This window comes from Syngnathoides biaculeatus, chromosome 6 (genome assembly GCF_019802595.1).
Source record: "Syngnathoides biaculeatus isolate LvHL_M chromosome 6, ASM1980259v1, whole genome shotgun sequence".
NCBI classification, from domain to species: domain Eukaryota; kingdom Metazoa; phylum Chordata; class Actinopteri; order Syngnathiformes; family Syngnathidae; genus Syngnathoides; species Syngnathoides biaculeatus.
Window position 1 is genome coordinate 22521031 of NC_084645.1, and position 16540 is coordinate 22537570.

General features: G+C 42.9%; 1 protein-coding gene, 1 long non-coding RNA gene and 1 pseudogene across 7 annotated transcripts in view; 1 reads left to right on the forward strand and 2 right to left on the reverse strand.

The window, feature by feature from the left end:
* The window catches only part of LOC133502210 (uncharacterized), a 186620-nt gene that overhangs the window by 133556 nt on the left and 36524 nt on the right, over positions 1-16540 (forward strand). For 5 of the 6 annotated variants that reach the window (XR_009795396.1, XR_009795395.1, XR_009795397.1 and 2 more), the window contains one exon: positions 3406-3577. This is a non-coding gene — a long non-coding RNA (uncharacterized LOC133502210). The remainder of the gene's footprint in view (positions 1-3405; positions 3578-16540) is intronic. The other variant, XR_009795394.1, reaches the window with a different exon arrangement.
* sema3d (sema domain, immunoglobulin domain (Ig), short basic domain, secreted, (semaphorin) 3D) overlaps positions 1-16540 on the reverse strand; it is a 52233-nt gene that overhangs the window by 11956 nt on the left and 23737 nt on the right. The window contains exons 4-15 of the mRNA XM_061822746.1: positions 14920-14982; positions 14715-14831; positions 13555-13648; positions 13157-13285; positions 10635-10771; positions 8635-8749; positions 6318-6387; positions 6098-6242; positions 4765-4987; positions 3980-4068; positions 3714-3755; positions 485-642 (exon numbers count right to left, since the gene is read on the reverse strand). Of these exons, the coding sequence (XP_061678730.1) occupies positions 485-642; positions 3714-3755; positions 3980-4068; positions 4765-4987; positions 6098-6242; positions 6318-6387; positions 8635-8749; positions 10635-10771; positions 13157-13285; positions 13555-13648; positions 14715-14831; positions 14920-14982 (1382 nt within the window). The remainder of the gene's footprint in view (positions 1-484; positions 643-3713; positions 3756-3979; positions 4069-4764; positions 4988-6097; positions 6243-6317; positions 6388-8634; positions 8750-10634; positions 10772-13156; positions 13286-13554; positions 13649-14714; positions 14832-14919; positions 14983-16540) is intronic.
* On the reverse strand, positions 15327-15445 carry LOC133502805 (5S ribosomal RNA; annotated as a pseudogene).

A 16540-nucleotide genomic window follows, 5' to 3' on the forward strand; every position in this document is an offset into this window, starting at 1 on the left:
CACACCCCCCCCCCACACACACACACACACACACACTCGCTGACATTCCGACGCTGAGCTTTCAAAGCGCCGCTACGTTTCCGCAAAGAAAAAAAAAATAAAAACGGCATCCCCGCCAGGCGATAACATGATACTCTGACCCGCTAGTACAACTTTAAGGTGATCATTTTCTGCAGCCCACCATTATTTTCCAAGAGGAAAAAAATTATAATGACCACACAAAAAAAGGTGTGTAAGAAGATGGCTTGAAATCCTGTCATGCGACAGAACATTGGTCAAGTGGGTAGCGCGTCTGCCTCACAGTCCTTCGGTTTGAATCTCCTTCTAGCGTCTTCCCACGTTCCCAAAACATGCCTGCTATTTTCACTAAAGACCAAATTGCTCGTAGGTGCGATTGTAATGTCGGCAGTCATTGACGGACGGGCACGCCGTCCACTTATGAGGACGACTATCGCTCCGCACGGTTTTATCATCCGGTGCTCACCTCTTGGCCGCGGGGACGTATCTGGAGCACGTGTGTCCGTCCCAGGCGCAGTGGGGGTCTCGGGCCAGGCAGCACTCGGCGCAGGCCTGGCCGTACAGGTGACATCGGCTGAGCGAGAGCTGGGCCAGACCCTCGCTGGAGCCCACGTAGAGCTGTTGCTAACGCAAGCAAACGCCACACGGTCAATGTTAGACATCAGAGCAGAACAAATGTTCAGTTATTTGCAGAAGGGATGAAATATTGACTGCGCTGATCTGAACTGAATACGCTGATAAAAGAAATATATATATATAAAAAAAAAATCCATCCATTTTCCAAGCTGCTTATCCTCACAAGAGTCTATTCCAGCTGTCAAGGGGCAGGAGGCGGGGGACACCCTGGACTGCTTGACAGCCAATGGTCGCACTCGCAATCACACCTAGGGGCAATTTAGAGTCTCCAATTAATGTTGCATGTTTTTGGGATGTGGGAGGAAACCGGAGTGCCCACCCGGAGAAAAGCCACGCAGGCACGGGAGAACATGCAAACTCCACACAGGCGCGTCTGGGATTGTTCCCGGGTCCTCAGAACTGTGAGGCCAACGCTTTCCAGCTGACCCACTTTGCGACATATTAAAAAATATAATGTTGAAAGATACATGAAAGTATTGGTTGAGAGGTTAAGAAATGCTTGAAGATTTCGCTTTTTGGTTAGTTTGTAATTCATTTTTTGCAGTTTTTTCCAGCTTAGCTCAATGCAACAAAGACGTAAAGTACTTCTCAGAAATATCCCGTCAGTGAGTCACGGAATAACTTTGTCTTCCGGAATTGTTTGCTTTATACATCTTAGTAATTACTAACCTACTTTTTCGCTGTAATATTAATTGCGCTGCAAGCAACTTGTCCAAAGGTGAGGCGGTTCCTCAACGGAACTTTCAAAACCCCCCACCCACCGCCCCCCTGAACCCCCCCCCCCCCCCAACCTCCGCACCCTCGGACACGTGCAGGTCAAAACGCTGCCGGAGATTAATGACGGCTTTGATTAGGGTTGAAGTGTCTTCTGACACCCGTGACCTTGTGGATAATGAGGCGCGAGGCGGCCGAGAGAGCTCCAAACCAACAAGGAAGTAGAACAAGCGTGATGAAGAGCGCCTGTTTTACAGTCGGAGACTAAACAGGACCTGTCGGTGGGTCGGGGAGGGGGGCATGAAAAAAAAAAACAAATAAAGCAACTTGTTTTGTGGCAAGCGCTGACGAAAAATGGCAACGCTACAAGTCTGCTGACAAGAAACATGAGCCCCAACAGCCTTTGACCCCCCCGGCTCCATATTAGGTTCTTGCTTTTGGGTTTTAACTGAAAACGTATAAAAAGTGTCACTTGACCTTTGTGTTTGCATCATTGATACACAAAATGTCGTATGGGCAAGTTCAATTGTATTTCATTTTCATTTCCAATACATTTGCAATTAATCATTTAAAAAAATCGTTCATAATTTTAATTTTAATAGCATTTTTGTTTAACTTCTACGATCAATATATTTGAACGAAATCCTTATTGAAGAACATTTTCCCCCCCTCCTGAACTGTACTCAAGCACAGATGTGATTATAATTATTAAAGCCAAATAAATTCCAAAATGTGATCAATCCTATTACCGTGTTTTCCAAACGCAGTTTTTTTTTTTTTTTTTTCATAGTTTTGGCCAGGGGTGCGACTTATTCTCCAAAGCGAAATGTATGGAAAATGATTCATCTATTTTTCGAGTCGCTTATCTGTTATTTTCACACTGACAACCATAAGAGGGCGCTCTAGGCCCGTGTATCTGATGACGGATGGAGAGCATAGCTTCCGGGTGAATCTGCCATGCAACTTTCTGGGAACCCAGTGGACGGCTCAGTGAAGGAAACTCTTCCGTGACAACCAAAACCATCCGGCCGGGATTCAGAAAGCCTGGAATAGGCTAGTTGTAACTGCAACGTAAGCGGCGTAGACGAGGAAGCGGCACGTCGTCTCCCGCTGGAGTTTATGGACTTGTTTAGAAGTGACACAGAGGAGGAAAATTTCATTGGATTTTAATTACAGGACATTTGGAGTGACACCGTTGGTTTTGGCAACATTTTTCGTATGTTATTTATGTTATAGTTATCGGAATAACTCTCAATGTTATGTTAACATAGCAGGCGCTTTTCAGTTGTGTCATGCAATGTAAACAAAAGCGTTCAGCCAGTTGTTGCCTCGATCCTAGTTTTATTTTAAAATGTTTGTCGTTTAAATTTTAAATGTCTCCTCTTGGTGTTGGATTTTATCAAATAAATTTTCCCCAAAACTGTACTGATACTCCAGTGCGACGTATGTATGTTTTTTTTTTATCTTCGTTTTTATGGATTTTACGGGTGTTGCGACTTGTACTACAGAGCGACTTGACTCTATACACTATAAATACTACAAATGGTGAAGTGGGCTACAATTTTTTTTAACACATTTTATGATCGCACACTCAGTTTGTGCGAGCTTCCAAAGAGATCATTTCAAGGCCAATTTAAAAAATAAATAAATAAAAATTGAGAAAATGTGGGATTTTTTTTTTTTTTTGCCCCAGTGTCGAAAGTATCAGGTTGCTGATTGAATCAACCCCCCCCCCCGCCCCCCCCATTCACCTTTTGGGAAAAAAATTCAAATTATTCTCTATCCCCCTTCTATGATTTATTTTATTGCACCTGACACAAAGAAATTGAGCAATTTTTATTTTTCCCCATCACTGCCTCACCTCACCTCAACTTCCACACATATAAACACTTGTTTTTAAATCTAGACACATAACCTCAGAATGTTTTTGTTGTTGTTAAAAATAATGTAAACACAGTCCTTAATAAATAAAATATCCCAGTGTTTACTAATTTAATGTTAAAGAAATTTGTGGTTTGTCTGTGTTTTGTCCAACAGGAACGCCGTAGCCGCCGCAGCTCACGTTCACTCTTTTTCTCTCAGGCGACGAAAGACGACCTCGGCAAAATATTTGCAGTTCAGAAGCGGGTACCAGGGGTCAAAGGTTTCCAGCATTCTGATAAATCATATTTACATACCAACGGACACCACGTCTACAGCCCGACCATAGGTAGGTGTCACCGACTTATTATTATTATTTTTTTTTCTATCTCGTGCCTCTTTTGGACTGAACTGATTTAAAATGACACAAAGGTGAGTTACACACTAACTAAAATAAAAATCCCCCCAAAAAAATGAAGTCCAACCTGCTTGGAAGAAATCTCCAGGCTGAGAATAGGAGCGGGAACCTGGAAAAAAAAAAAGAACAAAATAAGCATGAGATCATAATAAGATTAGTTTTTTTTGGACCATTTTCTGAAGAAATAGAAATTATGTTTCATAGTCTGTCACTGAAGGAGATTTCATCTGCACAACAGCTGCAGTCACGTAAATTCGGGCTTGAGCGTGTGTGCGCTTTAGTTTTGCGAGCGTGCGTGCGTGCGCGTCGGCGCCGGCTCGTCCGGCATCGAACCTGGAACACTTGAAGCTCCTCGAGCACCACTTCCTCCGCGGACCACTCGTCCCTGGCGATGCTCACCACCTTCAAAACGGTGCCGGCCTCTGTGACGGGGAAAGGCAAACATTTGTTGTGAAAGGGAATTTCAAGCCCCGCAAAGGAATTTTGTCCCAGATTTCGCTCTTTAAAATATATAAAATTTTGGGGTGGAATTATCTCTGTGCGCCGTGGCCACAATTTTAGCACAAACTCAAACTGTTCATTAGGAAAGACATTGAAATCGTTTTCAACTAATTTATACAAAATTCAAGCACTTAGATATATATTTTTTTCATGTTGTAAAATAAAACTCAAGTCTCTAAATCAATTACACGTTTAATCTAGTTATGGTTCTTCTTGTCAAAAGAAATTTCAAACTCCTCAAGTGGCGTCATTCCAAAAACAAATACAATACTTGAAAATTGAATATTTGTTATGAAAGGCAAATCAAAGCCTCTCAAAATCCATATTTCAAGCAATCCTATTATTTCAAAACGCACCCTTGTACTCCAATCAGCTGATCCTCAAAGTGTGCTGCGGGCCCCCTCTAGCGGTAGGCCTAAGATATACATACATTCAATATTCCAGCTTGAATGTTGCACTGATTTTACCATTTTTTTTCTACACTTCCGTTTTCTATTCTTATTATTTTTCATACGTGATCATGCCCCCGTCCCTCCCCTCCTCGAAATCCCGATTAAATGCCCTCCACCCGGCAGCCCGTTGGGTAACGCGAACCAGTTCCAGACTCCCGGACTCACCCGTGCCGAGGAAGAGAACCTCGTACTGTCCGTCCTCGGCTAGAACTCTGTCCACCACCACCTGAGTGAGGGTGTAGTCCACTCGCACCCGCGTGAACGCCGGCCGGCCGCTCAGCGGGTACACGTAGCGGAACATCAGCGGGTGGTCGCGGATGAAGCTGACCACCTCGTCGGGGAAGTCTTTGGTGGTTTTGATGCGGGGGTCGTACGTTTGACTGGGACACTAGAAGGGCGGGAGGGGGGGGGTGCAGTGGAATACAATGTTATACAATTGTACACAGAGAGAGAGGGGAAAGTATTTGCACATAGTATTTAAGAGGATGTACAGATACTTGAAGAAAAACTAAGTAAACTGATGAAGTGATTCAGTTTGTCTGCTGAAGTATTAAAAAATACTGCAAAAGTAAAAATAAGTTAAGTACAGATAAATTAAACTTTAGTACAGTTTTGAACCGCTCGTACTTTTTCTCCACTGATCGATTTCTACCTTGGAGTAAATGTCGCTCGCTTCGTATTTTTGTCACCCTCTGGTGGCCAGAACCGTCATTGCCAAAAACTGAATTAGTTTTAACGCTGCTTTTAAAACTGAAGTCAAAGGCTGTACATGTACATTAAAATTGAAAAATGTCATTTAAAAAATGTTAATAAATACATGATACAATGTTTAAATATATCTATATTTAAATACAACATAAAATCTTTAATCATGGGAACAAAAAACACATTACACAATAAAATATTTTTAATGTCATTAAAGATTGAAATAAATTATCTAACAATTTAAAATATTATTCAAAGTAAATTGAAGAAAATCGAAATAAAATTTTATATTGAATTATATTTTAAAATGATGTTGATTAAAAATACATTAAACTTGATTTTGCTACTTAGAGATAAATATGTATTTGATGTAGTGGTACACACAGCTGACTTTAGTGCAGGCAGCATGAGTTCAATTCCCGCTCAGTGATGGTGTCCATATGTGCCCTGTGAGTGATTGGCGACCGCTTCCGGGTGTTGTCCGCTTTTTGCCCCGAGTTAGCTGAGATAGGCTCCAGCGCGTTCACGACCCTTGTGAGGATAAGTGAATTGGAAAATGGATGGATGGCTACATGTTTAAGTAAAATTAATTTGTTTCCTTTTATGAACCTCCGACAACCCCATTCAAAATACGAACACCGTCATCTCGACTTTTTACTTTCAGGAAACGAAAAATGTCCATGAACCCAAAAAAGATTTTCTTTTTCGTTTTTTTTTTATTTTTTTTATTTTTTTTTTACCCTAAACGTTTTCCGTAGCTAGCCGTGTTACTTTTGTGCGCTGAGCGACTCACCGTTCCGGGACGCGGGTACGGTATCCTCCCCTCGTACTCCACCCAGCGGTGGTCCGGCCCCTCCTTGTGGGCGTAGGGCCCGTTGAAGGCGGCCCTGATTTCCGCCATGCTGTACACGCACACGGCCGAGCCCCGAAAAATGGAGCTGGCGACAGGAGATCCACATTTTTTCAAAAAAAATAATTCCAATAATGCAGTGTGGACCACAAAAAGGACAAACCTGGACGTGGTGAAGACGCCGTACACTCTTGGGTTCTTCGGATCTCTTGTAGGAAGCATAAAAATGTCCTCTAAAAGAAAGACACCCCGTTTATGTACTGCAAAGTTTCTGACGAAAGAGTAATCGGTACAGTATTTACTTTTGAGTACGTGGCGCTTATTTGTATTAAACGCGAGCGGCTCCTGCAAATTTACTGCTTCATAACCGTCTGATATTATTGCACCTTTTCCCACCGAGGCTCTATATTAGATTATATTAAAATGTCAGCCTCGATGCAATTTGTATTGCTTTTATTCGTCCCGGAGGAATGCAGATGCGATTCCGATGAATTAAGAAGTCTGAAGGGTTCTCACGTTTTATAAATGTTTTCATAACTATTTAAAAAGCCGTTTCGGGTGAAAACGGTGACGTGGACCACTTCGGATCAGGGTTTTCTCAATATTTTCAGTATAAAAGATTAAAAATGGCCTTCTTTTGTCAAACCATAATGTTGATTTTGAATTTATTTATTTATTGGGCTTGAAATGATCTTTTTGGGACCCTGAACATGACCAGAAAATCACACCCTGGTGAAAATGTGGTTAATTTAAGGCTCCCGCTGGAAAGTGAACAAAAAAATAGGAGCCCCCGTCACCCATTTCACCAACTGGCATGAAATTGGGAGGTAGTGTCTTATCTGGACAGAATTTATGAAAGTCTCAAGAACCAATGACCAAAAGTGAACAGGAATTTCTCCAATTCACCCAAACGAGTCCCAGAACAAAAGCAAGGATCCGAACCCGATCAGGTTTTATTTTTAACAATGCGGTCACCACTCGTGGCATCAAAGTTTGATGCTCACTTGGAGACTTCAACATGAAAATATGAATGTGTGGCACAGTCTTTGCCGCTCACAGTTAGAATTGTATTTCGTTCAGATAAAATCATTGCTTTTTAAAAGTATGAAATATGCTCTTTTTTTGTAAGCGCTTGGAACCCAAGGAAAATGTGGTGGGTCCTAAACCCTAGCCCTGGAAGTCAACTTGCTACCCCTTACCCTAACCATAAGTTTATTTATTTATATTCCGATCCCCTAAACCCTAACCCTACTCGTAGTGAGTCCATAGTAGAAAGTTCCCTAGAAGTCGTCTTCCTACCCCTTACCCTACGTTTATTTATTTCCCGATCCCCTTTCCTAATCCTAAACCCTAACCTTAATTTCACTTACATTTTCTCGATCCTCTATCCCCAAACCCTATCCTAACCCCAAGTGCACTTACCATTTTCTAACCCTAAGTAAGTAAGTTTCTTTCGTCTTGTCCCTTTCGGGGTCGCCGCAGCGTGTCATCTCAGATGAACGCACATATATGTTTGGCACAATTTTTTATGCCGGATGCCCTTCCTGACGCAACCCTTCTCAGGGAGTGGAGGCCCCAGTGGGATACGAACCCACAACCCCTGTGCTCTAACCACTGAGCTATGGGGGGCCTCTTTCCTAACCCTAAGTACACTTACCTATTTCCCGATTCCCTCTCCCTAACAATAATCCCTAACCTTAGTTATATTTTGGAGGTTGGTCGTAAAAATGTGTAATTCTGGATGTAGGGTGGAACGTATAATTTGGAACATTGGCATACACGAATTATAAAAGCATATTCAGGTATTTTAAATTTGATGAACTTGTTTTTTGTTTCAAGTCTGATGGACATCGAGGGGTCAACACATACTTGGGAGAGTAAGCAGCGCCTGAAGAAGGCGTAACCAGCCGAAACGTTCCGCGCAGGCTTACTCATTGGAAACAATTACAGTAGATGGGAGGGGGGGAGTCGATGTTTATTAACTGATTATGTCTAAATTTGGAGGTTGGTCGGAATCTAATTAGCATTAAACAGGAAGGAGGTAGGCATGCATAATTTGGCTCATTGTACTTGCCTAAATTTGGTAAATTTATTTAATTAATTAGTGGAGAGCAGGGGATGGTCTGTTTTGCTTTGAAGATGGGGAAGATGGATTGTTTTGGGGACTTTTAGAGTCAGAGGGCCCGTGCACCTCCCCTCTCTCATAGAGGGAGGGGTTCAGCCTCAAGCACCTAACTCACCTCTGTGAAGTTCAGGGGGGGGGCTGAGAATAAAAAAATGGCGCCCTGTACTCGTTACACAGCTCCTCATGAGCTTTGGTGGACACGTTTATGATAAGAGGATGCATGAGAAAGTCTCAAGAACCGATGGCAAAAAAAAATCTAAATCAGAAGCAGATTACAAAGACAATTGAGGGATGCTAAATCATCATCATGATTGGATGTTTTTCACCAAATCCAAGTCAAGTTAAAGGGACATACGTAGCTCATCAAAGTGTGTGTCCACGCCGTCGGGTCCAGGAATGGAGCACACCAGTCTGGCTTTGAGGAAGGTGGTCCATTTGTTGGTCAGACTCCTCAGGCCACCCACATCATTCTGAAACGCAACCGCACTCATCACTACCACCAAAGTGCACTCAGACATCTGGACAAACCTTTTTAACCCGCTAATGAAACGTTCTCAATGTTACTTACTAGCTGGGTTTGTTGTACCCCGACTACAATTACATCCTTGTTCATTTAATGAAATCCAGGCGATGGGGATGAAACGAGGAAGTGCTGTGTGTTGTTGGACCAAATTAAATTGCTGATTGGTAACCTACATGCGCAAGAGTACTTTGTCCACCACAAAACGAAGTGCACGCAATGAATTTGAGTTTCATCTGTCATCCAGACGAACCTCCTTCCCATCTGCCTCGCAGCTTTATCTCGAGTCGTAAATACAGCCGGCGAGAATGTAGCGCTAGACTCTGGAGAGCTAATCCTAACCGGCTAGGTGGGCTGCTCCCATCTGGCACGGGTCCAGCAGCGCACACCAAAGGTTTGAAATGAATCTTATCAGCCGTGAATCTGTCTGGACTCCCATCCTAAATCAGCGTTGCTGTAAGCGATAAGTTTAACAGGAGGCAAAGTTAAGATGTCAAACTTTTAATTCCTCCCCTGTGAAGAAATTGACGACCGATGTGGGGGAAAAGGGGAGACAATTAGAAATTATCAGTCACCATCGGTCAAAATATTACAGAAACGCAAAAGATAACAGTGAGAGGACTTGTAGAAAAGTTGCAGTATGATCATACATGAGCACTTAACACCCCCCTTGTAGAATGTCACTCCATTTGCTTAAAGCCAGTCTGTATGATGTCACAGAATAGTTGAAATTAAATTAACGTTCTGAGGTCCTGCCCATACTCACTGGCGGAGACCTCTGGACTTTTTGGTAAAATTAAGCCAGTTTCCCCTGAGCTTCCTGAAATTTGGTTAGCATGTCCATCGGAACAAGGTGCACAAAAAAAGTTTGAAAAGGCACAGGAAGTCTGCCATTTGGATTTTAGTTATTTTGACCATTTCCAAGTTTAGCTCAAAGTCCACTTGCTACCTTTGAATCCGAACCTTGCGTGCTGGAGTAATTGATGACGCCCAATTGTTAAATTGTTTACGGGGAATCATCACATTTCACCATAAAACTAAGAAGGAATTATACTGCGCAAGGCAAAATGTCTCCCTTATGTGAAGGGCGTTGCCTCCAAAACTGTTCTTCACTTTGTTTTGTTACTTTTGACCACATCGGATTCCTCTTGCAAAATATTTCGAACTGAATTTAAGCACCCTCTGGTGAAATCTATTTTGCTCCTGTTGCTTGAACAAACAGTGGCTACATGAGAAAAATAAAACCTGATCCAATGGTCAGGGGTACACCTACGCACGGAGGTGAATTGACTTACGATTTTCATTTGTCATGGAACATCCCCACATTTCCCCACGATTTCAAGCTTTAACGCAATGGATGCCATTCGCCGTCTTCTTCTCAGTCCTCCAAAATACGTTTGAAATCGCTAAAGACACGGGAAATGCAAGCACCAAACCAACAGCTGTCACCATCTACAGACGGAGTACCTAATGTTGAATTGCGAGTAGAATTTTGGCTTTGTGTTGCAAACTCAAGAAGAAATGTCTCCGACAATTAACAAATGTACAGGATGTCAAGTTCTGCACCCCGTTTGCTTTTGTAAGTGCCCGCAGCGCAGATCGAGGCTCCAGAACGTGATTTACTGTCCCTGACAGCGGCACCAAGCCTCTCTTTCATAGGGCTGCAAAACAAGAAGGCCTCCTTGTATGGGAGTGAAAGCACATCTAAAGTGGATGACACAGAGATCTTTATCCGATCAGATGACAGCAGGAGTTCTGGCTGCTTCTTTTCACGTGTGAGAGGATTTTTTTTCCCCATTGACCATCCTCGTCCGTTCTCACCGAGTCTCGCTCACCTTGCAAACGCGAGCCACGCGGGAAACGATGCTCTTGTCGTTGCCTTCCCACGACACCTCCCGGAAGAAAAAGTAGATTTTGTCGTCGTCCGGATTGTACGTGTCGGCGATGGGCTGTGCCGATATGAACTTGGCCTCTAAAGACACACAAACAAGAAGAGTCTCTTTTGAGTAATAGCTTGGGTAATAGCGTTGAGGTTAAGCTAGCGCAGTTAAGATAGCACGTACCCCGTCATTTACGGCGTATCCCGCTTTTATCCATCATCACCATGTAATTCTATTTCCCAATTTAAAAAAAGTTTATTTATGTGCATTTTCCAGGAGTTGTTTACTTTTGCAATGATTCTCAACCTGTCTGACTGCAGTGTAGCATGAATATAATCCTGTAATTTGAATACTTGGGCTTAAAACTGCCATTGGAGCCAACTTGGCTGTAAAATAAACCGAAACAGGGGCTGAGCCCTGACGCAAATACTGAAAAACCTGAATAATTGACGCCCTCCCTACAAATTTTTATTGCTGCCTGAGTAATAGTTTAAACCATAAATATACTACAAACAGTTTACTATCATTGGAAAAACATACTGTAATGATACCATTTCATTTCTATCTCGACGGGGCTTCGATGCTCTCTTGTGTTGTACAAAGAGCTCAAAAACAGTGCTTTGAGTTTTTCACTGAATCGCTTAAGAGGTTTTTCACAGACATCGATAGGACTACTATCCTTCAATTGTTAAAAAAAAAAAAAAAAAAAAACGGGAATTGGAAATTACTCCTGACAAGACAGTGTTGCAATATTTGGAATCGTATGCGACCAGCTACCGCGTTTGGGGATCTCGGGGGAGGCTAGTGCAAAGTGTCGCGGTGACGTTATGTCAACATTAGCTCAACCGCTGCAAGCCGAGCCAACAGCCTCGGAGAGACTAGCCAACTGGTGCGGCTAAACGTATAGCTCCTAACGCGCTCAATAACGGAAGGTTATTATTAGCACAGCGGTTGAAAGATGTTCCGCTGGCACACAGGAAAAGAAAATCACCGAATAATGACCGTTCTGCAGCACACTCAGTCAAGAGATATTTACAGTAGACAGTATTTTGCGTACTGTCTATACCAATCCGACAGAGCGGTTGCCAGAGATACATCGTTGCTCCAAACAGTTCAGCACTTGTGAAATGTGTAGACCATGTGAAATGGTTTGGATACGGTTGACAAATGCTGATGCGCGACAAGCCGTCAATGGCTGGAACGCACTTGAAAGTGGGAACGTGTGTGCCAGCGGAGACCATTCGGTCGTCACCGTTTACGCTGATTGCGTGGCGTTGACTCTCGTGAGAATTTAGCTGGCTTTTGTCCATAATCAAATGCGGCCCTCGAGAAAATTCTGGATTTTCTAATTCCAGATACTGTGTTTCAACAGCAGTATCTCAAGTTTGTGGCAGTAGGTTTTACTTTCCATTGTTTTATGGTGACTCGGGAATTGGAGCTAAGGAATGATGTGATGGTGGCCATCCAAAAATAGTCTCTTGGTAATGTAAAATACATTATAAGTGAGTTCGGTTGGAATGCCGATGATGTAACGTTACTCTATACCAGGGCTCAGCAACCTTTTTGAGGCTGAGGGCTACTTCGTGAGCACCGATCGTACGAAGGGCTAACGTGACCTGTTTGCGGCAAATTTCGGACTCAGTTCATTACATCAAATATTTTTGAGTAAATGACATTACAGGTATTTTAAAATTTTAATTCACGTAAGCAAGTCAGATTCAGAATTTAAAGCACAAATAATAGTAACAATTTGTGGCCTGTGGTATTTTTAGAACATACCTCGCGGGCGCCTTATGTGGTCTTCGCGGGCTACCATTCGGTGACCTCTGGTCTATACTGTAAGGGTCGTATGCTAAGGTAAGGTGATATATATGTATAGCAAACAAAACAGAACAATAACAATGAAAAATAATCATTTGGTAACTGAGTGTATCTCACTGTGGTCATAGGTAGCATCAAAGCTTTTTATGTTGGAAACCTCGTAAAGCGAAAACACCCTGAAGGGTTTAACTTTGTAAATCTCGTACTTAATTCCCAAAACATGCATGTTAGGTACAACGAAGACGCGACAGTATCCATAGGTGTTTGGTTGTGTATCTGCTGTAATGTGCTCTGCGAATGGCTGGCGACCAGTCCAGGGTGTACTTCGCCCAGGACACCAGTGAGGTGTAGAACATGGATGGATGAATATCCTGAGAACAGATCAGCGTTAGACTCTCTGTGTGCGGTTAACAGTGTGAACTTTGTTGCAAACTGTTAATTCCGCAGTAGGTGTGGCGGCCACGCTGTGCTATGGCGCTCATGTAAAAAAAAAAAAAAAAAAGAAAAGTCACGCTAATGAATAAGCGAGCTGTGTGTGCTCTGCGCTGGAATGCCAATAACCGTCCCGCAAGGCACACAGAGGCTCTTTGTGTTGGACGTTTTGGGAAGTGAAATGCAATCCGTTTTCAATGCAGTGTGTGTGTGTGTGTGTATACCATTGATCCAGTAGTACTCGGAGATGTCAGTGCGGATGTAGTGCTGGTCAGGTGGCGGGCCGAGGGAGCGTGTGAACGTCGCGTCTTTGCCCAAAAAGTCCGAAGCGGTGCCGGCATACAGAAACTGGTCTGGATCAAAAAGAGTAGAGGAAAAAAAAAAAAAAAAAGCTCAATCAGATGACAAAACCAAATGGTGATATTTATGCTTGAATATGATAGTCCTCCATAAAACTGCCCTCAATTTCCATTAATTCTTTCCCCGTGGCAAATTTCCCATTTGGAACGTTCCACAAATTCCTTATGGAAATTGAATGGACTAGGAACTTTCTGGAAATGTATTTGAAATGTTCCACCCCTTTGCAACTGTAGTTCGAGTGTCGCGTCGTGGCTCATCGTACCTGTGAGGACCGACGTGAACGTCTGCGATGGATCAAAAGGACATTTTAATCTGCCGGACTCCACGGTACCAGACAGCAGCTTGAACACGCCATCCTGACAGACAAAGCGGGAGTTAGTTAAATCCTTAAACAAAAAAACTGGAGATTATTGTGTAGTCGTAATGCATTTGTAAAAACCGTGTTGACCGTTTTTTTCATTTTTATTTTTTGGGCTGGACTCCAAGTTGATACTACCGTGGACTCTTATTTTGCGCTTGGTGCTGACTGACGGGTCTTCAGTCCAGATTCTACCCATGCTAGTTTCAAGGCAGGTTCAGAATTTGACAAATCAGGGAAACGGCTTTGCCGATGGTGCCACCAATAGAAGAATGCCACTGAGGCAGCGTGATGATGTAAGGCAGGATCTCCATCACCGGTAAAACGAGGCAATCTTGAGATATCAAGATAAGATCTTTCAAGCAGTGACAAATCCGCATGGCTGCATTTTTGGATCTAGAACTCCATCCGCCAAGATGACATGATCGGTGTAGGCGGGTGTTGAAAAATCATCTGACGTCAATCCAGCATCAACTTGGGTGTGGCGATCCGACATAACCACAAAGGCTGACTTGTAATTTCTCCTGAGTGTAAATTAGCAAAGATTCAGCACAGTGGCTTAGTGGCTAGCACATTGGCCTCACATCAGCTTTTGAAACTTTACTGCAACATCGCTAGTAAAAGTTTGTGTGATCTTCATATGCTTGGGATTATTTTTTTCTTCTGACTCATAGTTTCCTTCCTTATCCTAAAAACATTCTTCTTCGAAAAAAAAAATGCCCATATATCTGGTTCGTCAAAAGGTTTCCTGCAATTGACTGCCAGGCAGCCCAAATTATACCTCGCTTCTCACCCAAAATCAGATTAGACGGACGGTTGCTCGCCCGGGACCGTAATAAGGATAAGCGGTATAGAAACTGGAATGTTTGTTGCTTTTTTTTTTTTTTTTTTTTTCATCAACCAATGCACCAAAGAAGCAGTAAACAAGAATCAATAGAGCACAAATATACGATCCATACAAGTATAAACCTCAATGGCAAGAAGCAATCTCACAGAGACGTAATCCACCCAAAACATTTCTGAATTTTGCAGAGATTGCTTTCATTACTATTTTACTATTTTACCTGTCTGGAGCCAGTGATTTCCACGAAGGCACAGATGGGGTTGAAGGCTCCTGTCCCACACGCGTAGACGTGGGTCAGGTTGTAGTTGTGGATCACCCTCACAAAGTTGGCGCACTCCTGCCGGAACGTGGCACAAAAACGTTATCGGTAGTGCACAGATCAGTGAGATCTTTTCAAACAAGCAAGTAAACATGGATGGACTTACGTTTGAATTTTTGCCTGCCAGTTTGCATACTTCTACCCGGTCTCGAGGTGCAGGCCAGTGAATCTGGTGAGGGGCAAGAAAGCTACTTTAGTATATGATGAATTCAAGGGCAAAAGCCAACAGGCAGGGGGGAAAACCCTACTGCCTACTAGCAGACTGTCTTTTTGAGGTTACATTTTCCAAACCCTGCAAAACCAAACAAGTCTGACAGAGAAAAACTCAGCAAAAATAAAGTTGTTTTTTTTTTAAAAACCAATGAGTTCTTTCTTCTTCTTTCTTTTCCTTTCGGTTTATCCCGTCAGGGGTCGCCACAGTGTGTCATCTTAGATGAACGCACATTTGTTCGGCACAGTTTTACGCCGGATACCCTTCCTGACGCAACCCCTCGACATTTAGCCAGGGAGAGAAGTTTACAGCACCTGGTATTCCCAAGCGGTCTCCCATCCAAGTACTAACCAGGGCCAAACCCGCTTCGCTTCCGAGATTTGACGAGATCAGGCGTTCTCTGGGTAGCATGGCCGTAACTTGCCCGTTTAGAAACCAATGAGTGCCGTCTACATTTCGCTGCCATAATCCACTGAAGTCAGCCACCAGCCCAAACACGTTCACATCTCAAATTTGTCACATCCTCAAACGTCTGTGCCTGTTTTTTTCTCGTAACTCGGTGCTAATACACTGTAGCTTTGATTGTGATGTATGAGCGTACCAGTTGCATATGATAATTGCATAAAAATAGTCCAAAACAGATGTCATGAAACGCTTCGGAGTTATGATGGTTCGATTGATGGGTGCAAAACTTCAATTAATTTCTTGGATTTGTCTGGTTTTGCTATATCAGTGATCTCGTTGAAATATTTCTTTAAATGAAAGTTTTTTTTCCCCAGCTCTTTATATCAACTTTGACAAAAATTACAGGTTTTATGCTGGAAACAAAAGTAAGAAAATCCCCCAAAATGGAGCGTTGCGCTTTGCAGCCGAACTCTTTGCGTTTATTGGGACGAGATAACCAACTTGTGACTTTTCCAGGTTCTGAGAATTATCTCGGTCCAAAAGAGCAATAGAAGTAAAGTTCAGTCACGGAATGAATGAACCTCATCAATTTGGTAGTACTGGATTCAAAATAGAGTATTCATGTCACTGGCAAGACTTTAGACTTACATATTTCAACCCTATTTAATGTGTTTTTTTTTTTTTTTAAATGGTATTACCACGGGATAATTCCCATCATAGTAAAAGATGACTTTCTCCCTCCTGTTGTGACACAACACGAGTGGAATTTGGTGCTTTTTACTGTAGCATGGTAAGATAGCACCTCTGTGTGCAGTTGCAATAAATCAGACGTCGCACAACATACGCTTTCCCGTCGGTGCGCCTCGCCGTGTTCGCACATGTGTCATAACAGGCTTATGTGCTCAGCGCGTTGCCTCGCCCCTGAACCTTACTAAGGGGAGCTATCGCCAAACATTTTCATCGGGGCTCGTACAGGCATGCAAACGTACCGCCTTCAATGTTAAAACATCTCATGAGTCAAAATGCCGGCGAGGAATTCATACAGAAAAGCGGCCGAAGCCCGTGAAAGGAATTAATCGGGAACAAGATCAATACCCTTGCTTTGCTCCAT